General features: G+C 45.1%; 1 protein-coding gene across 7 annotated transcripts in view; it reads left to right on the forward strand.

The window, feature by feature from the left end:
• Positions 1 to 25,985, forward strand: part of ALS2CL (ALS2 C-terminal like) — a 48,637-nt gene that overhangs the window by 6,726 nt on the left and 15,926 nt on the right. For 2 of the 7 annotated variants that reach the window (XM_063324231.1, XM_063324228.1), the window contains exons 2-12: positions 12,698 to 12,806; positions 13,680 to 13,872; positions 15,701 to 15,766; positions 16,509 to 16,674; positions 17,561 to 17,689; positions 18,025 to 18,144; positions 19,913 to 19,989; positions 20,435 to 20,501; positions 21,407 to 21,603; positions 24,107 to 24,172; positions 24,949 to 25,047. In XM_063324231.1, coding sequence (XP_063180301.1) covers positions 12,698 to 12,806; positions 13,680 to 13,872; positions 15,701 to 15,766; positions 16,509 to 16,674; positions 17,561 to 17,689; positions 18,025 to 18,144; positions 19,913 to 19,989; positions 20,435 to 20,501; positions 21,407 to 21,603; positions 24,107 to 24,172; positions 24,949 to 25,047 — 1,289 coding nt within the window. Of the gene's footprint in view, positions 1 to 439; positions 647 to 1,583; positions 1,688 to 2,082; positions 2,240 to 12,184; positions 12,288 to 12,697; positions 12,807 to 13,679; positions 13,873 to 15,700; positions 15,767 to 16,508; positions 16,675 to 17,560; positions 17,690 to 18,024; positions 18,145 to 19,912; positions 19,990 to 20,434; positions 20,502 to 21,406; positions 21,604 to 24,106; positions 24,173 to 24,948; positions 25,048 to 25,985 lie in introns of those variants that run through there. The other 5 variants (XM_063324227.1, XM_063324226.1, XM_063324225.1 and 2 more) reach the window with 5 other exon arrangements.

Genomic DNA, 25,985 nt, shown 5'->3' on the forward strand with positions numbered 1-25,985 from the left:
GCTCAGCACTGGGACCTCTGAAAGCCTCTCACCTTTCTGGGGCGCAGGCACTTTCATAAGCTATGCCAGGGAGCAGTCTCCGTCCATATAGGGTCTGGAGGCTGGGAACTCCTCCTGGGCTCAAGCACCCACGCAAAGACTTTGAAAGGACTTGAGGTGTCTGTCTGCCATGTAGTCCCTTGTGGGTGAGCACTTCCTCGGGATGTGGAAAATATGATTTCATTCCAAATTTTGGACTGAAAGAAAAAAGGTCTGTAATTGCGCCAAAGTCTTGATCACCAGCTCTTTGACTTCGCAGCTTGCAGAGCAGGTAGGAGGCCGGCGGTGAGCTCATTGCTCACTCATCCTTTCCATTCCCAGTCTGCTGTCCTTCCTTGGTATTGTTCCCCACTGTGTATGAGGATTGCTGCTTTAAGGGCTGCTGCTCTGCCTGCTTGTGTGGTTTAAACCATTGTGTTGAGGCAGACAGTGAGTTATGGGCACGTTCTGCTCTGAAAAGACCCCAGGAGTCTGGGAAAATGGGAAGGAAATCAACACAATAGAAGAACCTTTCTGAACAAAAGGTGATTGAGGCATTTCTTGTCTCCTGTTACACCCTGAGCATCCTCGCTGTAGAAACCGACTTGTCCTGATCTCTCAGCCCACAGTAAGTTCCAGTAGTTTGTAAAAATCCTTGAAATCCTATAGCTGGGGAGGAGGCAAGCCACTGAGTCGTAACATGTTGGAGCGCCTGGGAAAGAATGGGGCTTTGTTAGGGCTCTTCAGCAGGCTCTGAAGCAGAAGGGGAGGGCACGGGGCTTTTGTAAGGCAGTGTATCTACTCTTTCTGATGTGGAGAGCAAGTACATGGTGGCAGCGGCTGCTTCAACAAAATGCTTGTGGGGATTTGCTGTAATTGTGGATCAACTGGAAAAAAATGCTATTATGCTTTAGGAGGTGGGATAGTGGCTGAGGCCAAAAAGATGGGCTGGAGAGGACTCTGGGTCCTCCTTATAGATGGACTTGGGGGCTTGGGGTTTGTTTTTAGGTTGGGTTTTTTTTTGTTGGTTTTTTTTTTTGAAGGAGGGGAAATAGTTACTGCTGGCTGAGGTGTAGCAGAGGACAGACCTTGCATGCATCACGTGCAGGCTGTCACACGCTCTCCCCAGGCTCTGAATAGCAGGAAACATCCAGTTTCCCAGGGTTTTCCGTCTGTGAGCTACAGCAAGCACAGAGGTCGCGCGAGGGGAGAGAGTGGCAGAACAAGGGGAAAAAGCACAGGAGCTTCATTTGGCAAACTGCTGTGGGAATGCTCTGTAGGTGAAAAGGGATTAGAGCTAAGAAATGCTGTTGCACAAAGTAAAACACATCCTGTCTTTTTCCCTTTCAGTTTCCCCAACATGTATGCTGCAAGAGCACAGATCCCAAAATTTCTTGTCCTTTTAAAAAAGGCAAATAACAAGCAATTGCTGTAGAAACCCTACGTGCATGGGTTTCGTAACTGTCTCTCTGGGCTCTGTGGGTGTCTCATCTAATGAACAGGCCCAGATCTGTGTTTCAGCAAACGAGGCGGCTGGACGTGGGAGGGAGAGGTGGGAGGGGAGAGCGGCGGTACTGGGAGCACCGGGTATTTCAGGAGTCGGAAGCTCAGAGGAGCTGCTGCCGTAGCATTTACCACGGGGGAATTTTAATTGGCCACCTTATGCGAGGTACGTTGCTCTACGCGCTGGTTATTTTTGGGTTTCGTGACCAGTGTTCGTTAGTTGGTTGTTTTCCCGTTGCTCCTGAGGCTCAGTTTTGTGTTTAGACATGTACCATAGGAAGGGTGTTAAGACGAGCCTTAGCGGGCTGAAGGGACTGTTGAAGGTTATGTGCTGTAAGTAAAAGTCCTGGGGCAGAGTAAAGTTTGGGAATGTTTTCTACAGGTAGGAATTTTACCTGTGCAAGGGACCAAAGTAGAGTATAAAATGCACTTGCGTGCACCCCTGTGCTTCATCTTGACAGCACATAAAGAAGGTACATTGTCTGTAAGCTGTTTAATTCCCTGTATGGTCCGGCCTTGTGGCATTAAACCCTCTGCGTGCTCTCACCTTGTGTTTTCCAGAAAGGGATGCTGGAGAAGCCTGTGCACGCGCGGTCCCTCTCCTGCGGGCAGCTATCTGATACTGTCTGTGTTGGGGCTTGCTCCTGTTTTGCAGGAGGGATTTTCCACCCATGCCAGGCGAGCAGGCAGCCTCACCTGGCAACACAAGCCTGATGAAGTAAGGCTGGAAACCGCGCGTTCACGCTGAGGTTGCACAGCTTGCCTGGCAGAGTAAAGAAACCAATACCCAACTAATTAGTCAGGGCAAGAGAGGTTGATAAGCTTGCCTGGGTTTTTGCAAGGGAGGGAAGCAGTCAAGAGCTTGCAGGTGTCTTAGGTGTTAAGTGAAAAGTCTGGGTCAAAGGCCCGGTTATAGGGGAACAGTAACCCACTCAAGACTCTTTAAAACTAACAAACAACTATGTGTTTAGAGCCAGAAGAGGAGGAGCTGCAGTTCACAGGAGGGACTGTTTTTAAACTTTAGCTTAGTTTAATTTGGACCCGAACCAAGGCCCTGTCTCTTTGTCTGTGGAAATTTCCTATGGCCTGGAAGCTTCCTAGACCTTGTAGCTTCTCCCTGAACTTGGTAGTTTCATTACTGTTGCTGCAACGACTTTAATTCCCAATGAGCTGCAAGACAAGATTTTTGAGGATCTGCAAGGAAACCAGGCAGAATTGTCCTTCAGGATCCTGCCTGCAATTTAGTAATGCATTTTGGAAGGAAACAATATCAGCAACTTCAAGAGGGATGAGATAAATTCAAGGACAACAGGTCCATAGGCAGATACTAGGAACAGGGTTGCACCTTTAGAGATCCCTAATGCAACAGTTAGTTGTTGAGGAAATACAAGAGGAATGAACCTCAGAAAGTGGCCAAGCTTCTGTTTGTTCTCTAAATAATAGCTCTTATTCTTACTGCTAGACTAGCTGGACCACTGGCCTGAGCTGGTCGGCTAATGTTTACATTCCTGTTGAATTGGAAAGGGCTCATGCAAAGCACTTTGGGCACAACAAACAGGAATTTTCTTGTGAAACAGTTTTGTCAGAGCTTCTGACCAGCTCTTCAGGTCATCAAAAGACCTGGGTTTTGGCACTCAAAGCATTTCAGTGAACTGTGGCGTCTCAAAATGATGATCAGAGGTTAAGAAGCGCTGGTGACTCTTTGCACGTCTGTCCTGCCTTCAGTGGCTTGTAATTTGTCCTCCAAGAGCACCTGAAGGGAATGATGAAACACTAGAAGCTTCCTACTACACTCAGCCTTTGGTAAAGGCCTTGGGCATGAGAGGAAGAAAAATTTGGTGGTTCTTCAGCTGGGATTGTTGTTAATGTACCTAGCCATGAGTGTGTTTTAAGAGACTCACACAGAAAGTGGAGAAAAGCTGAGTGTAGAGATTAAAGTAATCCAACAAAGTCTTCCCCCCCCCACCACCTCCATTCCTGTTCCTTTGTACGGACTTCAGCCCTGCCCATTTTCTGGCAGGTATTGGGGATGCTGTGAAGTGCTTAGACTTTGCCTGGGTCACTTGGTAGGGCAGATCTGGGAGGCTTTGTAAGTGGCATTTTGGAGTGATACGTCGTTAGCTTTTGGACATTGCCTCTAGCATAAGCAAACACCTGTGAGATGGGAGGAGAGGCAAGTAGTGGTGTCAAAAGCCAGGGCAACTAGAGGATGGATCCAGGGCCTCACTTATGAATATTCAGCGGAACCAGCCATCTCAAAGGTGGCTATTCTCACGGTTTTATGATGATTTTCTGTCTTTTTAGCACAAAGGAAGTGAAATCCCTTCTGGTCCTACTCAGGTTCTGGAAGTGCTGAGTGGAAAGGGTGGTTCAGAGGGCTGACATTGCTGTACATTGAATTCCATCTCATCTGTGAAGCAGTTCTGCTATCAGTTCTCCCATTGTCCCAAGGAACGCTCCTCTGATATTGTTTGTGCCTCTGGGTTTCCAGGTTTCCAGGCTGTAATTCGGACTCTGCTTATCAGAGTCTAACTCAAAACTCCTTCAATGTAAATGATAACACATATTCTAAACCCCAGATGTGTAGCAGTCTCTCATTTTTCATGCTTTTTGAGGCTGTGCTGAAATCCCATTTGCTTTGGAAAAGCAGAGTAGGCATATTGGGAGCACGAGGCCAAGGGAGAGGAACACCTGCTCCCGAAGCTGATACAAGAGCTGTGACACAAAAATTGTCCCTAGCTGTTATCTTCTATCTTTCCCATATTTCCACTCCAATGGAGAATTATTTAGTCCCCTTTTCTCACGATCTTTCCTTTGCTGCCTCCAAGACAACCTGTAGTTATTTCAGATTTGGCTTGGAGTTTCATCCAGTAATCCCAAGTCATTCTGTGTTGCATATGAGTCGCTGGGTCAAAATAGTTATGCTTCTGCATGCATAAGCTGCTTGTAAGTGATAACCATAATGATAATGGGAACTACAAGGCCAAGGGGGATTAAACCACGAAGTAAACATCTCACCTGCAGGCCTTGTCGTACTCGTCTTGTTATTTGCAAAGGCTGAATGATATCCTTAATTGTGTTGACAGTGACCTTCTCTAGCCTTAGTTGTCAACAAGTAAAGGGTTTTATCTGAGCTGTTTAATTCGGTAGCTAGTGGAGAGAGACCAGGTATGCCCTAAGGTCTGCTCATGTCACTAAGGCTGGGTGAAATTGAGCTTTTCACGTGCCTCTTTAGTTACAAAGGGAGTCTGCGGTGGGTAGTTCAGCCTTCAGACACCCAGAAAGGGCAAATGGCTTTTGTCCTTTTGCTGTCAACTAGAGGTTTATGGTTGTTTTCATTAGGCTCAGGAGTGAACTTCCTAAAAGGAAAACGAGCTTCAAATTTGGGTTTGAGGAAGCATGAAAAAAAGTTGGGTCAGATAAGGCTTGTGTAAAGCTTTTGTGTTCCCTGTTTCGGGGGGGGGGGGGGGGGGAGAGAGAAAAACACACTCCCTTCCCCCACACATAGCTTCCTGTTTTTCTGTGTCAAAGATGGAAGAAAATAAAAGTCTGGGGGCAAAAAAAAAAAAAAAAAGGTTCTCCTTGGGCTGAAAAATCAATTATACAGCCTTGGTGCTTTCTGAAGAGAGTAGTGAATGCTCGTTTGACCCTTCATAAGCTCCTTGACACACACTGCTATCCTAAATTTGTTGAGATTTTAATGTGGTTGATATTTTGGCAACCTTGCACGGTGTCTTCTTTCAGTGCTTGTGTCCTGCCATGGTGGTGACCACAAACAATTTTATGACTGATATAGAAAATCAGCTATACCAAGCCAGGATATCTCACCTCTCATAATGTAGAAGAACATGCCTGGAGAACACCACCACAAAAACTGGGACAGGTTGTAGTAATACTTCTTCCATATGTGCTTCTTGCCTCCTCAGGGACTTCCTGAGCTGGAGTTGATGCTTTTGTTTTTATTAGCTTTTAATTGACTTTTTTTTTTTTCCACCATAGACTTATCCAGCTGCATTTGAAAGCACATATGGTATTCTCATAGCAATGACAGCCTCTTGTGACAGTGAGTTCCATGGCTTAATTAGGCATTGTGGGGTCAAATGTCCTGCTGTTTGTTGTGACCTGGCCTCACAACTTGAGGGTAGAGGTGGTTGTGCTGTGCCCCAAACGTTTGCTGTGTGGCCTTGTCTGTGTATGAACCTGGACCAACTGAAAGCCTGAGGGTCTTACATTCGGGGTGAGAGTTCTGATGGGTTTGTTAATTTTCTTGTGTTTTTAAATTACGTGGTGCACTGTGCCTACCTACTTTCATTGCTGCCCTACTCCGCAATTTTCCCTGGTAAAGATAATGTTGAATGAGATCTTGCCTACTTCCTTCACATGGCTGGCATTGGCATGTTCCCTGTACCCCATGCTAAAGTCTGATCCAAGTAATTGTCACCTCTTTTCCTCTCTTTCTCCTTTTTATGCTGCTAAGGGCTGTCTTGGGATTCGGGATTTTATTGTCTTTCTGCCCCTTTTATTCCCGATTACCTCTTAACTCCCACATTGTGTCTTTCTATCTGCTTATGAGATGGCTCTGGTAAGTTGAACATTAATTCATCCCAAGTCATGATGATCTGAAGCTTGACAAGAGCAGAGTCTGAATGGAAGAAGTGGTTCCAGCATGTTGGTGTTGGTTAAACAAAGCCTGGAATTGTTTTTCCACATGACAGAATGGTCTTTGTGCCAGCCTGAATGCAGACTCAGTCGGAGCGTGACACGTGAGGGGGGGGATGTCCTTTGGAAACACAATTAAGATGCATGAGGATACTTGACCCCTAGAGAAAAGCAGCAAAGTTAGGGACAGAAAGAGGAGCAACATCTCTTCATTGGCCACCAGAGTTTGCCCCCATGGCCTAAGAAGCTCTGGAGTTTATGGACTCTGAGCTGGCACTACTAATTGAATGACAAGATCCCACCCTGCTCGTGGGCATGTTTATGTTGATGGTACGTTAAACTATGCTGGGAACAGGTTTAGGTTAAAAAATAATCTGGAAAAGAAGGCTACAGTCCATGGTCCAAGCTCAAAAAAAATCTTTCCTCTCCCCCGTCCACCTCTTAAGAGCAACTCTTAAAGCTAATCCATTTTTTCCCCCAAACCCCACTATTTTTGGTCATATTAATCGTGATAATACAGATGTTGAGGTGACCAAGGGGAGGAAAATAAATAGTTAGGTCTATGTTCATTCTGGTTTAAGGTCCTAAGATTTGTCCATTACGTCACACACTGTGATGTGATGTAAAGTGCTGACCTATATTAATTCAGTCTAAGAAAAAAACTTTTAATAAGCTTATCTGCTAATTTCTGAGGGAGAAACTCCTTAATGGCAGGTTTTGTGCAGAGATGTATATTATTCCACCCTGTAAAGTGCAAGCTTTAGAGCTATACGCTGCTTGGGGAAAGACACAATGCTCATGCGAAGGGTGAGTGAGTGGTTCACAGCAAGGGAGGACTTGTGTGTCCATCTGGGCATCTAGAAGACTGTCTGGCAAGAGAAGAGTTTTATATTTCAAATGCTTTAGGTTGCATCTTCCTGCAAAGTGGAGGGGAATTTACCAGTCCAAGTGTAAGTGCTCTATGTTGCATTCTTAGACAGTTTTAGGTGTTTTAGTTAGAAGCAGAACCATTACCAGCATGAGAGCAAGTGTCCTAGAGAGCAAAAAGCAATATCTGAGGAGGAGTTTCAGGTTTACTCTGACAGAGAAGTATCTTTAAGTACTGCTTGGCTTCAATTTGGAACACTTGTATTTACTTCTGAACTAGAGCTTGAATTAAAGCAGCTTTATCCCTGTCTCTGCAAAGATGATGTACTCACTTGATATGGGCTGTAGGAGGAAGGTATCTCTTCAGCTGCACGGCAGCAATAATTTGGTTCCCTCTAAAAGGGCAGGGAAGGGAAAACTTGGTCTGTTTGAGGACTGTATGTGGCAGGGTGATAGACTGGACTCATTTCTGAAGCAATTGATAGTAAAAAGATCATGAATTGCAAGGATGGATGAGATTGGAAGGGCTGCAAAGGCGTGATGCCCTTTAGGTACGGCTGATACAGGGAAAGGGAAGAGTTTTAAGGAGGGAAGGGGCTACAGCAAAAGTGGTCGCGGCATTTACATCCCAGGTGGTTGAGTATTATAATGCCCTAAGCGATTCCTAAATCTGGCATTGTACATGACTGGTTTCTCCCATCTGAGAGGTGTTTTTGTTGACTGATGTTCTTAACTTGAGCACAGAGGGGGATTCACAAGAGGAAGATGGAAAATGAATAGTCCTTCTGTGGATGCCCGGTTTCTTCCTTAATATACAGGAGCTGATAAGGTTGACTAGATGTGTGTTTCCATGAGGAACTTTGTGTCTCATCTGAAATCTATGGGGTTTTCCAGACATTTTCCTTGTGGAAGAGCTGCCTCAGAGCTAGAGACTCTGATGTAGAAAGGGGTTCTATGCAAAGCTGACAATGAGGCCCAGCATTTCACCAAAATGTCTCTTTGCTTGGTTTCCTATCTCTTCCACCCACTCTTCTGGCAATTGCCTGAAAATGGATGTAATGACCTGTTGTGCCTCCTCAAGACATGTATTTTCTTGCTGAAATGTGCATTTAGCAGCTTTGGACAGACACTATTGAGGCTAAATGCTCCTCCAGATGACCCAGGCTGCTCCCATCTATTGGATGCTGAGCAGCCTCTTAGGCTGGTATTAGCTGCTGCATCTCCCTTTTTTTCTGCCCATGCTGTCACGCTCAGCGGACAGACGGCCAAGACCATGATGAGCCACAGAGATCCAATGACTCCTACAGAAGTTGTTTCTCAAGGTCTTTTTCCTGTTTCTACATGAATACTATTATGTGTCCCTTCTCTAATTACAGACCTGTGCTGTATGGCTTCCTTGTACCTTCATTTAAGGAGAATTAAACAGATATGTCTCATACTGTGGAAAATGTTCTCCAAGGGAGATCTCATCATTCCTCATGGGAGCCTGAAGCAGGCTGGTGGCTCTTTTGTTTTGCCAGTGGAAGTTTCCATCCTCAAGGGCCGTAGACTTTCTGATTTTGCATATAAAACCAGGCGCAGTCATGCTACATGCAGCTACTGGATCCTTCCTTGGAGGTGCACCTCCTTCGATTCTGGCCATCAAGAGTGCACCATCTTCAAAGGTCTTGACTCCCTAGCAGCAGAGCCATCCATGTAGAACCAGCTAAAACCTCATGAACAGGCTTCAGAGTAGCTCTGCTCAAGCTTGCCTTGCCCTTCACAAAGCAAACACAGAATTACAAACCCACTGAGTCACGTGAATGCTGTGTCCAAGCTGGGGGAAGACAACAGGTGACAACCCCAGGTTTCTGCTCGGTGGTCCCATCACCCAGCGGCACTGCAGTTTGCATTCAGTTTTTCACATGTGTGAATGTACAACACGACCTCTGTGTGCCCTTGGGCAGTCCCCATTGTTAACTTTGCCTTCTGTGGCTGAGCCAGCGTTGGTTTTGTTCATGAAATGACAAACTTCAAATCTTCTCTGCCTGACTGGGCTAGAATAAGCGCGCAAACGCTGTTCTCACAGAACTCATGGGGAAAGCCTGGAAGGGGTGGCTGAAACTCACGCTTACCTTATTGGGTGATGTGATGTGATGTGGCAACTTTAGTCTTTTTGTGGTGCCGGAAGGGCTGTTTTGAAAGCTGACTGGTGCTGCTTGCCCATTCAGCAAATGATCCTTGACTGTCGTGTTCAGGCTGGAAGTAGCTCACAAATTTTCCCAGGAAGGATGAGAACACGACTGCTAAAAAGAAAAAAAAAAAAAAAAACAAACAAACGAAAAAACCCAACACTAAACACACAACAAAACACTGTGTTAAATCTGTATCAGGTTATAATGGAAAAGAGTATCCAAATGCTTCTATTTTTTGCAGAGTTAGCTTGGGTGTCTGTACAGTGTTGCTATTGCAAGGGTTTCTCAATGCACGTACTGCACCATGGGGATGCTTTCGCGTCATCCCCATAAGGTCTGAGCTGAGGTCTTCGTGGGTGATAGATCCTCAACAAACCAGGACTGCAGCCGGGCAGGAGGCAGAGTGCAGGGACCAGCTGATGGTTGGAAGGGGTGATGCTGCATCCAGGTCAGAGGGTTCACCTTAGACATACATAGTTTTTCTTCCAAGTGACCATTACAGAAGTAACCAAATAACACTTAGGCTGGGGCAGTTATGTTCCTGTGCTGTTGTGCATGTGTTCTTTGGCCCTGAAGAGGCTCCTCAGCCTCCTGTATCTATTCGTGGACTGTCTTGGTCCCATGGAGCAAAGCTGTGGGTATCTGCACCCTTGGTTTGAGTCATTCAGTTTACATTGAGCCAGCTGTATGTAATGAATGGGTGGATTCTCTGTTGTTTTGATAAAAGAACAGTTTGGGGAAGACTTTCTGAGTTTGGCGTCTAGCACCCATTCTTTTTGTCTTGCACAGGATGAAATGTTTTCTTGCAGAATTAAATAAGGACCAGGCAGACAAGCAGCCCTTCCCATATCACAGCAATCTCAAACAATGGAATCGTCTTCCCTTCTCCAAAAATAGGCAAAATAGTCAGGCTTAAAAAATATACGTAAAAACCAGCAGACTGTTACTCAGTGAGCCTAATATGACCCCACTAACTACATGCTGTTCCGCTGAAGCATTTGAAAAGGAAATGCTGTCACATATCCAGCCTGACTTTACTCACTGATTAAGCAAGCCTACTTATGCTTAGACATTTCTAACAAGCCTGAGTGCTTTCTAGGACCTGTGAGAAACAACTTTATCTTTGTGTCTACAAGACAGGGGATTAAGTGGTGGCAAAAAAATAAAATTTTAGATCTGTCCTGTCCTCTTAGTGCTCTGGGGTGAGAGCTGGCTGGCTGCTGGTTTGTTTTGCTTTTTTCTTGGCTCAGTTGCCTTTACTGGGAGGGGCCAGGAGGAGTTTGGATTCCAGCTTTTTGACCTGTTTGCATGCCTAGAGCTTTCCTCTGGGACACATCACCAGTGCTCCTGCAAAAAATAGCCTTATGGTCATGCAGACCTTGATGTATGAAAACTTGCAAACTAATGAGATTATGGAATTTTTTAATGCTTCCCATTTTTCAGACAAGTGAAATTTAAAAGGCAGTAGTAACTAAGAGGCAAACATTGTCATTTGTCTGTGCAGTCAGTTGTGTCTGGATCGAAACAACCACCTAAAAGCAGGCCAGCTAACTATTCAAACTGCAAAGTGTCCCTTGTTCTATGACACCATTTCATCCCAAGTTCCAGGATGACCTGGAAAGGGAGTTTCTAAGCAGAGTTTGGTGACTTTAGGAAGTTCAAACTCTTATTTAGCAAAGAATCCACCCCCGTCTGAAGCTTACAAATGAGACATTCCCACCTAACTTAGTCACCCCACCCAGATGTCCTTTTTATGGTCCATGCTATGGTCTGTGTTGTAGAGAGGTGGGCCTTGGTCTCTTCTCCCAGGTAACAGGCGATAGGACAAGAGGAAATGGCCTCAAGTTGCACCAAGGGAGGTTTAGACTGGATATTAGGAAAAATCGTTACACTGAAAGGGTTATTAAGCATTGGAACAGGCTGCCCAGGGAAGTGGTTGAGGCACCATCCCTGGAGGTATTTAAAAGATGGGTAGACATAGTGCTTACAGATATGGTTTAGTGATGTTTTTTTGTCAGTGTTAGGCTGATGGTTGGACTAAATGATCTGAAAGGTCCTTTCCAACCTAGGCAATTCTACGATTCTGTGCTGAGATGCTCAGGGTATTTCTTCCTATGAAGTATAAAGTAGATTTAGGCTTCTACACCTAACTTCCTGACATCTCAACACAAGAAGAATGAATGTCACCAATTATTTGTAGCAACAGGGTAGAAGCTCAAGAAGTCTTAGAGGATGCCACCAGCAGATAGCATGAGTTCAGCTCTTCCTGGAAACAGTGCAAAGACTCTAGTTATGTCTCCATTAGTAAATAAATTAGGTCTAGCCCCATAGCCAAGTGGTTATTGCATATCTTATACATAGCTAATTTCTCCTTACCTCCCAAAATGGCACAACTATGTGCAAGCTACCCATTTCAAATGGTGCCTGGGCCATGCCTGAGAATTGTCTCGGAGAGGTACTCGTTGACACACATCAAAAGTGTGACAAAGTCTTTGCCACCAATTTAGCAATGTAAAACTTTGCAGCATAATGCCATATCCTCATTTGCCTACTGTTGTGAACATAGCCTTTGAGCATGCAATACAACCAGGCTAAGGTTAAATATGGACAGACCATATTCAGTCCCTTGAGTATGCTGTTTTATAAAGTTAAAAGAATCTCAGATTTTTGTATTTTTATCACCATTAGTAATATCAGCTGACTCTACCTATAGTATCTTCACCATCTGTCTTTTTTCCAGAGTAGTCTCTCATGACATGCTACTAGCTGGCTGTGTTCACTTCCTCTGATACATTTCTTTTGGGAGGTAATGCTGGAAGGAGGAAGCTGCTGGAGTTTGCTCACATGGGTGTGCTGCCCACTTCCACTTTAGGCAAGCTTTCCTTGGTGACGCAGCAGTTGTGACATATAACCAGCAGTGCAGTGTCCTACTCAGGAAGGAGTGACACCAGACCTCTGTTCCTCTGGAGAGTTGGATGTTTGAGCATGGCTAGCGTGGCTCTGCAGCTCCATACAATAGCTTTTAATGCCAAAAGGTGCAGACTGAGGCATCCGGGCAGAAAACTGGTGAGAGATATGAGAAGAGATGCTCTCCTTCATCCTTTGCTGCCTTGTACTTCAGGGATTTTCTTCTGGGAGAATGAATCTGACACTAAACAGGATTAAGATATATCAAGAAGTTTAGGGACTTTCCAGTCATGTGAAAAGAGGTATCGTGGCCCACCTGAGAAGATCTTGAATGGGAGCATCAGGAAAATGGGCTATAGCCTCGGTGGTCTTCTGAGATACCAGCTTATGTTGAGCTGTCGGTTTCCATTTCCTCTTGTAACATTTTCAAATGCTTTTTGGCAACAGCAATTACACCTGTGTGGGCTGCCAAGAGCAGGAAAGGCTGATTGTTTGCAATGAGCACTGAAACCTTGGTAGATGGATACTCTTGCAAGGGAATTTATGTGTACCTTCTGTGTTGTCTCCAGGACATGTGCGCAGCTGAAGCAACTGCATCTCTTCTCCAAGTAGAAGAAACCTTCTCAGCATGCCTGGCACGGATAGATGCCCTCATCCTCAAGCCTCTGCTCCAGGCAGGTAGGTCAAAGACCACTTTTTAGTCTGTAGCTCTAGCCTCGAGTCACTGGCACACCTACGAAGGGAATTATAATTGAAACTTCATGGCTGAGGACTTGTTGGAGGCTGGTTTGCTTGAGTAAGTGATATGTAGAGCTGTTTCACTTAAGATAGTGAGCTCTTAAGGATGCCTGTGGCCTTCCATTCAAGCCTAGGACTGTGGTTCCTATTGTTTTTAGAGGTTATCCAGATTCTAACCAATGTCAGTGCTCCGAGGCTTGTTTCCAGCATGGTGCATGGAAATCCAAAATGCATCTCACACATACGCAGCCCCTAAATGGTGCCCATTCTGCCTCCCTACTCTCGACCCATGGTCATGCCCATCTTTGAAGGTAAAACTTGAGGGTGCAAGTTCTGAGCTGGCATTAAATCAGAGAAGCTCCACTGAAATAACAAATCCATATAAATATTCACAAGCCTGTCTGGCCAAAAGTGGAATGACTGGATTAGACCCGTAGGGTGGCTCCTTCTCATGTCACCACCTTTTCAGTCTAGCCTCCAAGGAGACCGGGAACAGCCCTTTGGGGCAGGGACAGAACATTTTCCTCTGGTGCCTGTGCCTAAGCTGGGGCTGAGCCTCACAGGTGGCCCTGACCCCATGCCCCACAAGAATGGGAAGGACAAAGCCTTAGCATGGATTGTCCCTGCAATAACTCACAGGGACTCAACCCTAAATCATCATCTCCTTCCTCTTTGGCATTGTTTTTCTGTAAGAACGCATGTGCTTCACGCTCAAAAATTGAGCTAAGTATTAAATATAGGCAATGTTTTCCACAATCTTTCTTGGAATCAAGGTTTTCTGATACCCTTTTTTCCCCTCATCTTTCCTCAAAGAGCCTAGTGACCAGAAAGGAAAGGAGAACTTTAAGCTCTTCCTGCTCCTGAATGATCGTTTTCAAGCTCTCTGGAACCTCACAGACGAAAATTACCGGATACTGAAACAAAAATGCAGCACCTCTGAGTCGTTCTGTATCCAGGACATTTACATTGTCTGGAAAGGAGACCTGTTTTTAAGCCTCTACATCCAGTAAGTACAGAAGCATTTCGGAGTAGTGTAAGTAACTGGTAGGTCGGTGCAATTAATGTGTGTATTTAATTTGGTCAGTCCTGTGTACTAGTGTTCGGTTATTAGGTCAGGGAAGTGATTGCATTCAGTGTTCAGGACAAGTGCTACGGAATATAAACAGCATAATAAACAGCAGGGTGGGTTTTTTTGTTGTTGTTTTTTGTTTTGTTTTGTAGCTGTGAGTATGCTTATAAGAGGCAGAATTTCTTTCTTGCAAGTACAGTGTTTTTTATGCATTTTAAAAATAGGAAGAGGACAGGGGGAGCATCTGTGCCTGGGGAATTTATAAGAGCAAAGCTTGGGCTGTCATCAGGAACAGAAACAAATGCACAAGCAGGTTTAAAGGCCTCATAGGGATGAGGAGAGGAAGATGTTACCAGACACGGTTCATGTTACGTGTTTGTGCCACATTTTTATGCTTTTGGCAAGGGATATGATAGCAAGTGATGGATGTGAAAAACATAATGCCCTATTGCTGTTTCTGTAATTAATTATGTCTGCTCCCCATCTGTCTGCAATGCAAAATAAAATGTTTACCTAAATCACTGTAGCGTGTGTAACCTGTATATTGATGTCCGAGCATGAAAAATGGCTCATGGACATCTGAGATGACATCAGGATCAGCCAGTGTTCAATCATTCATTCATCACGTTGGCCACAAATGTGGCCAAGCCCTTGCCAGATGGGCTTGTACCATCTGTGCAGTTTGGCACCCACATAGGAACAGGAGATGGGCTCACTGGCTCCTGGACATTGCTGTCCATCTGGTCTTGGGTTTTGTGGTTTTAATGCGTGTGGAGGGAGGAGGAAGGGCGGGCTACTTTTTTTGTTTTGTTATTACTTGGCCAGTATCATTTCAGAAAGTGATGCACAACCAACTTTGCCTTCATGTGAATGGAGTTTAGAGGATGTGTGATGTTCATTCAGTGAATTAAAATGGGTTTGCCTTAAAAGGGCATATAAAAGATGAAAACTTGTGCTAAGGTTTCAGATGACACAAAGGAGAAGTTTATCGTAAGATCTAATTTCCCCTCGTTTGGAAATTAAAACCTGTTTCTGTTGGGCGTCACGGAAGGAAAAAAAAAAAAAAAGCTGGTTCCTATCCACCTCTGCTGACTCACTGTGTGCAGTCCTGATCCTACAACGTCTCACAGTTATTGGAGCGATACAGGAGGAAGCAAAGCTGCCGTTTAGGGTCCTGAAAATCAACAGTAAACACATGTCCTTGAAAGATGTAATAAATGACAATTAGTTTGGACATTGTACATGACTTATCTGAAAACACTACTGGAAGAAAGTGTGGTGTTTGTTGACAAAATATGGCTCGATCTCCCTCTAGTGTGAGATGAGGTACATTGACACTGGGACACCTTGACTTGAGTTTACCATCAGTAATACAGACTTTCAGTTTAATCAGCAGGAATTCAGACATCCAAAGCTGAAATCTTAAGCTCAGCCTTTGTAGATTTGCTTTCCAGGACAGTTGTGCAAGTTTACTTCTGCTTATACCAAATGCCAGGATGATTTAAACTTCCTGTAACGATACTAGGGCAGAAGTCAACACAACAGTTAAACCAAGGAGCTGGCAAAGGGGACAAAAAGGGAGTGACCCAAGGTGAGAAGTCCAGTAGCTACTCCTTTTCTCTCCTGTGGAAAGGTGGACCTGACATGACATTTTCAAATGAGCTTCTTCCCTCTATTGCTTAAACCTTGTGGCTAACGTGCATCTCTAACACATCTCATGCTTGTGTGTATTTGTGGTTTTTTTTTTTTTTTTTCTTGCCAACAGATATTTTGTCACTTTTGCAAACTATGTCGTGGTCCACGGCTTCGAACATGCCACAAAGAGCAAAAGGTCAGTGGGCTGAAAAACATTCCTTTGAAGGGGCTGATAGGAACACAATGATATTATATGGATTAAGACACTAAACTGGGGTGAGCAGCACTGAGCACTGTACCTTGCAGTGATTTCTATTTCATGGTCCAGCTGCTTGGCCATACTGGCTGCTCCTGCCATCTTCCGAGACCACGGCAGCAGCTCTTGAAAGGTTTCCTCTACAAATCTCTCTCCATCTCCTCCTAGCCACGCGCAACTCCTTTTGTAGGAGAGGAAGCCTTTAACTTTGGAATTTGGGGGTTCAGGTAAAGGGTGGGACTTGAGAAAGGGTGATGTGGGAATCTGGCAGGAAATTTCCACTGCTTGTCCCAGATGTCTCAAGGAAATAACAAATGAAAGCATGAGCACGAGACATGAGCAGATTCACAGCCACTTTATCTGAGTCACCCTTTTGGTGTGCAAACTATCGTGAAAGTCATGCTATATTCCCTATGGCTGTGGGTGTGGTTCCTATTTGCAAAGACCTCTGGGCCAGAGGCAGGAGGGATGGAGCTCTTCTTTGAGCTCCATCACTTACCTTAGAAGCAATCACTTGCCTTATTTCTCTGTGTTTGGTGCGCAAAGGTATTTGCACTATGTTATCTTCTGCTCTTTCAAGTGTCTGTGAGCGAGGTAGCATAAAAAGTTTGGAAGGCAGAGGAGTGGCAGTTTTCAGAAAAAAGTAATTAATGAACCTTTGTCTTAATTCACCATCTTGCAGTGAAGCCTGGAAGCACCATAAGACAGTGCTGAAACAATTCCTCACGGACTTCACCTCTGAGACCTCCATGTCACTGGCCTTGTACACTGTTCTTCACAAACCTATCCGAGATCATATCGAGCAATATATACTGCTCCTTACCAAGCTGAAGGAGGTTCTCAAGGAGGTAAGAAACTTTGTGTGACGTTACTTGACTGGCTTATGCTAGCAGCTTATGCAGGCCTTGCGGGGCTTTGTAGTGGTGTCAGTGAATCCAAAGCAGGCCGGGAGGAAAATGATTTCCAGTGCACAGGTGGGGTGGTAGTAACCAGCACTAGTGGAGTGCAGCCCACCTGAAGGTCTCAAAGCAATGAACAGCAGCCATTTCAGTGTAGTAGGAGCTACTGATAGAATCATAGAATGGTTAGATTTGGAAGGAACCTTAAAGATCATCTAGATCCAACCCCCTGGCGTGGGCAGGGACACCTCCCACTGGACCAGGTTGCTCAAAGCCCCATCCAACCAGGCCTTGAACACTTCCAGGGATGGAACGTCTACCACCTCTCTGGGGAGTGTGGCGCAGTGTCTGGCCACCCTCAAAGTGAAAAATTTCTTCTTGATATCTAATCTAAAGCAACGCTCTTCCACGTTGAAGCCATTACCCCTCATCCTATCACTACTTGCCTTTGTAAAAAGTGCCTCTCCAGCTTTCTTGTAGGCCCCCTTCAGGTACTGGAAGGGACTCTAAGGTCTCCCTGGAGCCTTCTCCAGGCTGAAGAACCCCAACTCTCTCAGCCTGTCTTCATATGAGAGGTGCTCCAGCCCCGTATACACTCATTACATAGAGAAGCTGCAAACGGCCAAGTGACTGGCCTAAGGTTGCATGCTTCTGCAGATGGCGGAAGTAATGCTAGAGTTGGGAGGCTTTCCTTGCAAAGGGGGTTGGAGGGTTAACTCTCATTAACCCTTTGGATTCAGAACTGCTGAAGCCTTTTCCTGCAGCTGTAGCCCAGAGTAGATGTGCTGCAAAGGCATGCCTGAAGTGTTTCTTAAGCCCTGCCTTCTTTTATTAGGGGACTGAAAAGGATGTGGTTACCACTGCCATCAAGGAATACGTTAAGTTGGAGTCTTTCATCAGCCAAGTCCTGGATGAAGCTTGTTTCACCAAGTCCTTATGGAAATCCTTGGGCTACAAATTCACAGTGAGTCACGGATGTAGAAAGTGGCTTGATGGGGAGCTCTTTTGGAGGTCTTACACTTCTGCTTACACATGGAAGAAATTTAATGTGGATCAAGAATTTGAGGCTTGGCTTGGAAGCCAGCAGAGCAGGGCAATGTGGAAGCCCTGGAGAAACCATATGGACAATGGGTATTTTAGAAGTTTCACCCTGTGTCCAGTTCTGCTGTCACTGTCAGCTTGTGCCACAAGTCAGACAGTCTCCGGAACTGTTGGCTTGAGTTGTATGTCCTCTCCCAAATCCTGATCTTTCTTGATGCTTTTGGTTCACCCTCTTGACCTCTGTGGTTCCCTCTGCAGGACATGCTCTGTGTACCTGAAAGGAGGCTGCTGGAAGATAGCAAAAATCTTCCCATCTCTGCCAGCACGAATCGATCAGACCGGATCTTGCTCTTCGATGATGTCCTTGTGCTAATTCAAGTGAGCCTTCAGTCTTCCAGAGGGATTGGAAGGGCAACACAGACAAATGACAGTAAAATTCAGGTTCCTTTAATGTTGAAAATGCAGCAAAGCTTGGCTGTTGGCAAAACGTTGTCTCAGATCCACGCACCTGTGGTTTGTACTGGAGAATAAAAGAAACCCTAACGCAGAAGGAACAGGGTAGTCTCCACATAACTTTTCCCAGTAAATGTGTACTGTGCTATCACCACAGGCACCTTTCTAGTAACCTAATCCCATGCCTGCATATGAATCTGTTGGTTTCTATCCTTGTTTATTCGAAAGGGGCCTGATGGGTCAAAGATATTATACTGGAAGCACTCATGCATAGAACTAAATATGATCTTTCATGGTTGACTCTGCTAGTAGCATGGCAGCAGAAGTTGCAGGTGTTCTTGAGGTTATTTCAAGGATTTAGGGCCTGGGTGTGGGGCAGACAGGGAGTGTCTACAGCCATGGATAGCTAGATGAATACGATGTGTTCAAAGCTGTTTTGCAGCATGTTAACTAAGTCCAGCTTGGCTTGCTCTGACTGACAGTACCTGTAATCTAGCACGGCTCTCTTCATGTGCACCTCTTTAGTCATGTGCCAGCCCCTCAGGTGGCCAAACACATGACTGCCTTGTGAGCTGACAGATCTTACGGGCTCTTCCAAACATGATCCTTTATGATAAGGCTGGGCAGTCCTACGCAGCTTGCAGGGTCTAGGCCTGAGGACATCGTGTGGTGATTATCTCATCCAACTTTACCTTGCAGATTTCTCAGTGCTGTAGTGATCTTGCTGTGAGCAAGTGCCCCCAGGCTCCCTTTATAGTCAGGGAAGAGAAACATGCGCTGTCTAGGTGTGGTTCATCTGACCTATTTTAGATGCCAAAATTAATATGAGTTGAATCACGTCCTCAACTCCATTGACTCCAGGACAAGAGCACAGGATAACCAGCTCATGCGGAGATATCTACATTGTAGACATCTCTGTTCAGTCAAAGGTTCCCACCCGCTATGTCTCATCTGCTGCTGTGACTGTTATTGAGGCTTGGAGAGACATAACTGAACTGGGATTGGACTGGTTAGATTGCGCTGCTAGCAGGAATCTGCTGATGAGGGTTCTGGTGCTGGGAATCTGAACCTCCCTCCCCCCCAATTCCCCCAAATCTGGTAGATACATCAGTGATTAACTCACGGTGAGCTCCACAGTGCTAGTATCTGACCTTGGTCAACCACATCATTGCAGATAGCAGCTCTGTAGTGTGGGCACCTGGACTTTCGACAGGGAAGGAAGATGTAATATTAAACGTGGTCTTTACCTAATATTTCAACCATTTCTGTTTCTTCTGTTTGGTGTGCTATTGATTAAAATAGTGACTCCGATGTGGTTGTGTCATCTGGAGTCCAGCTCCTAGATATATCATAAGCAAAACTAGGTGATGCTGCGCATCGAGGATGGTTTGGGAGTGTTGCCATGGAACAGGGAAGAAACTCTTGTAGAGATATAGTGACAGACCTTCTTAGATGGCACTTTAGTTGTAGCCATGGCATTACAGGCCACCACTTAAGTGATAAATTAAGAATTTTCTTCCTAATCCTACATTTCTTCAGTCTCCAAGGTCTACCATTGTAGTGTGGGATAGATGTGTAGACCACCAAAGAGTCTCACTGCCAGTCTTGCTCGGCTGTTCAGTGGATTGACAGAGTGGGGGCGAAGTGTGATGTTTACGTCAATAACAGGAACATCTTCTTCCTTTTGTTCCAGGGAAACAGCTTTCAGAGTTTTGATCTGAAGCTTGTGTGGCTAGATGAAAACTGCAGGGAGAAATCAGCTCCAGGAATGTAAGTGAAAAACTTCCAGTTGGAGGTAAAAAAAAAAAAAAAAAAGGGAAAAAAATTAAAAAAAAGAAGCTTTCAACTTGATTGTGAAACCGATAAAACAATTCACAATTCAAAACTTTGTTCCACCTCTGTTCTACCCAATGGGGCTGGTTCTGGGCCACGGGTAATTGCAAAACCTCTCAGATGGAATCCACAGCACCTTGGATTTGCACTGCTTGCATTTGTTAGCATCTCGAAATCAATCAATAGTAAAATAGTTTTTGCTGCAGACCTAGAGAACAAAGATGAATTGACTATTTGAGTGCCTCTTCAGGAGGAAAAACTGACCGCAAAAAGCACCATTAGCTTTTGAAGAGGAATGGGAAGAGCAGGAACTGCTATTTGATGGAGAAATGTGAATTTTTTTTTTTTTTTCATAGTCTCTGTAATGTCTTTTGCTTCACAGGTATGTATTCCGCGTTATAACCCCAGAAGAAACGTTCTTTCTCTCTGCCAAGGACCCACAGATGAAGGTTAGCAGTGCGCAGGGTGTTTCTGTCCCACCTGAAATACTGTGCACTGAGTTTTGAAATGGGGGAATGGCATAGAGGGGATGGCACCTCTGTAGCGGAGGCAAAACATTGACTACTGAACAGAAGTTGAAATCCCATTAAGCAACAGGATTTTCGCTTCCTGAACAGAAGACAGATTAGTGGGCTTTGCACCTCCTTAAATGCAGCTGAGGCTTTTCCTCTGTGATTTTTTTTTTTTTGGCTATTTTTTATTATTTAAAGCAGAATAATAAGCAGTGTGGGTTTTTTTTTCTCTACCCCTCTGTAGAGCTAATACTGTGTCAGATGGCCAGAGGTGGCTTAGACAATTGATGGTAGATCAAAAATATCCAGATGCTGGAAGTGGTCTGCCCTGGGCGGTAGTATATGTTGCAGAGCTTGGGACAATATAGTCCCATCAGCATGGTCCTGTGCTGTCGTGGTGGTGAGAGTTAGGCTTAAATGACATGGAAGCATTGTGGATTGGTGCAGTATCCAACTTGCAGGACCCCAGATAACACCTCCTATTGATGCTGTAGAGGAGCCATAACTCCCCAGCCCAGCCAGCTTGGATGGCATGGAATTGAAGGGAACCCAACATCTTCTTGCTGCTTCTCCTGAAGTATCTCTTCTTGGGAGCTATTTTGCTTTCTTCACTCATTAGTTCAGCACTCCTCTTCCCCTTCTTTACTTTGAGGGTGCCAGAGCCCTGGAACAGGCTGCCCAGAGAGGTTACAGAGTCTCCTTCTCTGGAGATATTAAAAACCCACCTGGCTGCGTTCCTGTCCAGAGAGCTCTAGGTAACCCTTCTTTGGCAGGGGGGCTGGACTAGATGATGTCTGAAGGTCCCTTCCAACCCGTACCATTCTGTGATTCTCTGCCCCCAGGCTGTTTGGCAATGGAAGCTGAACCAGGCTGTCCGCCAGGCTCTGAATGGGAAGCGAGATTTCCCATTGTGGGGCAAGACTGGTGAAGGCACCGAGCCCCCATCCTGCCGCTTCTTCACCTACGTCTTCAGGCTGGAGGGCAAGTTCAAGAGCGCATCCTACGAGGGCGAGTGGCACTGGGGAAAGCCGCATGGCAAGTAAGGCGCCTTTTTTGCCCCTTTCCTGAGCAAGAACATGGAAGGATGATCCTGCTGTCTTTGTGTAGCACTGTCTGGGTCCAGTGGATGCACAGGTGGAGGTATAGCTACCAGAGAGTGACTGTGGAAATGAGGTGATCCATCCCATGATGAGGGCCTGGACCACAGACTCTGGGGAGGTGATCTCCCAGGGTGTGTCAGACTCCCTGGTTCCTTCCTCACTTGTTTCCAGAGGGAAATCTAGTATTGAGGACCGATTCAGGGGGCAATTGGGACATGTTTGCTTGCTTTCAGGGCTTGGTCAAAACATGAGTCCTGCCACATGATCCATTGTATTGTAGATGTCTCGCTAGTGATACTGGTTAATGCAGTAAATTGTAGAGGCTGACCCTAATAATGTGGTAATGATCATATTAAAGGCACTGCATTGGCTTATGCCTGTAATTAGGGCTTAGACTTGAGCTAATGTTTATTTGCAAGATCTCAGCCTGAGGCATAAAATCTTACTATCACGATGACAAAAACACACAACAATAAAAAGCCTTTGCTTGTGAATGAGAGAAAAGTTTTATCCTGTGCTGCCAAAATCTATTTTAATACCCAAACTCTTATCAAAGGAATTAAAAAGAAAAAAAATACAGAAAAGGCTCGAATGTGTTTCTTGAGAACATGAGAGCTGTTCACTAAATCCAACTGAAGTTTAAGAGTGAGCTCTGCCAAAAGGGGATGACCTGTAAATTAAGGGTTAAATGGTCCCAAGCAAAGTCTCTTTGACAGAGGATAACTCACAGACTCTGTGAATAAACGTGAAAGACTGCCAACCTCCTCGGACACCAAAACAGGGTGATTTGTAAGTTTTATAGTTCCTGAGTTAACGCAGTTTGTTTACAGTTGCTATTGAAGCAAAAAGTATGTAGAAACATGGCCTGAAAGAGCCTTAAAAATAATGAGAATATCCAAAATCAAAAGCTTAATCCTGAACTTTCTGTGGAAGAGATTGTGCCTTGCCCCAGAATAGCATTAAACAGGTGTTTGGAGTAGAGCTATGCCCAAGGCAGTCCTTGACATCATCCCCACCTTCCCCAGCACCTGCACTCAAGCCAGAGATCTGGAAACCACTGTGTGTGCAGAGACAGAGGGACAAGCACCTCTCCTTCCTTTTTGTTTTCTCCTCTCCTAGGGTTGGAGAAATAAGATGAATACCTCTGGCTGCTTCAGATTAAATGAGGTTGAGGCATCCCAAGAAATTTGTGGCAGAAATAAGTGACTTCAGGTGCTTTTAATGCCCAGACTTTTAGTTGCATAGTTACTAGGCTGTCCTTCCCACTCCTGAAATTGCTTTTCTGTGTGACTTGCTACTAATACAAGATTGCAGGGCAGCAAAGTTGGACTTGATGGCTTGTCCACATCTGAAGGAGAGACTGGCATGGCAAAGCACATGAGCAGAAAGTTGCAGCAGTGTGAACGAGGGTTCTTCAGCAAAAATATCTGCTTTCTTCACTGTTCTGTCCCAGTACTCCTGGTGACTTGGTGTGGGGGAAGGAGATACTCCCTCTGAGAAGCAGCTCGAACCGTGCCCATGGCTGGAGCAGGCATTCTCACTGGCTTGCTTTCCTTTGCTAGCATTCATACTAGCAAAGCAAAAGGAGACGTATTTTAAATCCCTTTAAAATTAGTCTGACCACTTCCCTGTAAATACCAGAAAAAGAGCCTGTCTCATGTAGGTGTTTAAAGCAACAACCTTGCTGAAAGTCAAACAAATGTGTCATGGTTTTGATAGGGCACCATATTCTGTCTCTGGTCAGGGAATGTGTAGGGAGCTGGTTGTGTCTGGGATGATGCAAGAATTAAAACAGTGAGAGGGTGTGGGTGGAGTGGGAGACCGAGAGGGAAGGAAATGCATCCACATCTGGGCATGGCCGTGCAGTAGTTCGACCATCGCACTGACAGTTCCAGTCTCATTGTTGCATTGTTAACTTGTGTAATCATTTCTAACCACCACCACCCTCCCCCCCGCACCCCCCCCCCCCAAAAAAAAAAAAAAAAACAGATGGAAAGATATGATCCCTTCAGGCCAGCGCTTGTCTCACTTGTTTTCATAGTGCCTGCACAATGAAGTTCTGGACTGTGGTGTCATTACGTTGTCTATAGGGATGTGCCATGCTGGAACTTCAGCTGGCTTAATCACATGCTGCGCTGCAATTACAAAAGGATCATGTGCAAGGTCCTAAATGGATGACCCAGCAACTCTACAAAATGTTTTTGAGATTAGGGAACCTGGAAGAGGATTCCTGCTGTTCATTCCAGGGCACAACAACATTATGGTATTAAATCCTTATATTGCCAACCAACTTCCCAGAGGTGCCTGGAGAACTTCTGTGTCTCTGCTCCTTGAGGAAATGTTTTGATGTTAGCCATTTCGAGGTTGTGCTTTGATGCTTTGTGTTGTAGCTGTGAATGTTGCTGGTGATGTCCCTTGTGTAATGCTTACTTTGAATTGCAGGGGCACACTGAAGTGGCGTGACGGACGCAACCATGTCGGAGATTTCAAAGAGGGCTTGGAGCATGGGTAAGCCTTAAAAAACAGAGTCTTGCAAAATAAACTTGGAATGGTACCTCCCAGGGGTACAGAGACTCTGGCATCTTATAGAGGGACTCTATTCACTGTTACAGCCCAATTCACCTGACCTATTTTAGATACTTGGCTTAGTAAACTGTAACCTAGAGTGAGTGGATAGGGAGTGTGCGCAGATGACCAGTTCCGATGCAAACGTCTCTTCAGTTGGATGAATCTGACCCCCGATCTCTAAATCCAGGAGTATTTATTCATGTGAAATACCTTGAAAAAGTTCCTTTTAGAAATATTTAAAAACCTCTCTTAAATGAGTTTTCAGGGGAAAGTAACCATATTATGAGATTCAAACCTTATTTTTCTATTATTTTTGAAAATAAGACATTTAGATCTCTCGTTTCTACATGAGTTCCAGAATAGGGAAAAAGTGTCTCCAATACTTTGTTTTGGGATTAAGAGAACATTTAGTTTGGACCAAAGCAAATACTTTGGCAGTCCAACTCAGCTCCTAAACTGGGGAAGGGGGAGAGACAGCAAAAAACAACAACACTGAAAGTAGCTTTGTAGAAGAAGGAATGAAAAACTGTGACTGCAGTTCACAAGGAGACGAGCTCTTCCTTGGAGCAAGTCCGTCGACACCTGGAAATGGTGTCAGGTGTAGAGCTGACCCCAACCATGCAAATCAGCTTGGAGGTCTGGAAGCTTTTTAAACTTCAACCAGTAGAACTGAGTCACCTTTTACCATGCTGATCTCTGCCATGTCCACCTTGTAGGTTTGGAATATGCCTTGTCCCACGCCGATCTGAAGACCGGTATGACTGCTATAAGTGCCACTGGTACGAGGGCAAGATGAGAGGCTATGGAATCTGTGAGTAAGTAAAACACAAAGACAGACTCTGGGGGGGAAAAAAGGGGACTCCACATATTTAATGTTCCCACCTCACTGTGGAAGGGTCAGTCACAGTGTAAAACCAAGCGCAATTCAGGTGCCAGGAGATTTTGCTTTGGAGACTGGCAGTATGGTTTCTTCACAAGCCCTGAGTCTCCTGAGCATTAGAATGATAAGAGCTTCTCTGCAAGCTATGACCATTGTAACTACCTGACTAGGCATCCTCTGTGTCTTGTAGGTGAGGATATAATTTTGCATTTGTGCTTGTGGTTGCAGAGCAGAGAGCACTTGGTGTGCCACCAGCCCTGGACAGGCTTGGTGGAGCACACAGTGTTCTCTGTCTCCCCTGGCCAGGCTGTCTGGACTAAATCTTGTAGAGATTAATTCCTTAATGATGGATGGGATTGTTGCTTTGGGAGTCATAACTGTTATCCTGAACTGCTGAAGGGGGCTGGTTCCCCCAGTCGGCTTTATTTGCTCATTCAGATTCTGAGCTTAAACCTAGAGCTTAATTGTAGAAATGGAGTCTGAGTTTTTTCTTATTTACTCATCAAACTACTTCTGGAAACAGTCATTTATGTGCCTGTGTCTCAAAGCACTGCTGGGAATTTGGATGGAGCCTGGTCTGTAAGGCACTGTATTGTGGGCACATGGTGATGATGTCCCAGACTTACCTACTGTCTACCTTCCATTTAGAAAGCCAGAAATGGCAGTGTAGGCCTGCTTAGTAGGTTGTAGATATAAAGCGCTTTCATTTGCAGCCTACAGAGCTAAGCGGACAGGGCCAGCTCGCTTTGTTTATGTAGCAGTGAGTGTAACAGCATCCTCATCTTTGCTTAGGTCACACGTGGCTTGTAGCCAAATGGGCTGGCCAACGTAATGACTGGACTGCCCGTTGTTACCAGGCATGCTTACCCTTGC

This window comes from Chroicocephalus ridibundus, chromosome 2, assembly GCF_963924245.1.
Source record: "Chroicocephalus ridibundus chromosome 2, bChrRid1.1, whole genome shotgun sequence".
Lineage (NCBI taxonomy): Eukaryota > Metazoa > Chordata > Aves > Charadriiformes > Laridae > Chroicocephalus > Chroicocephalus ridibundus.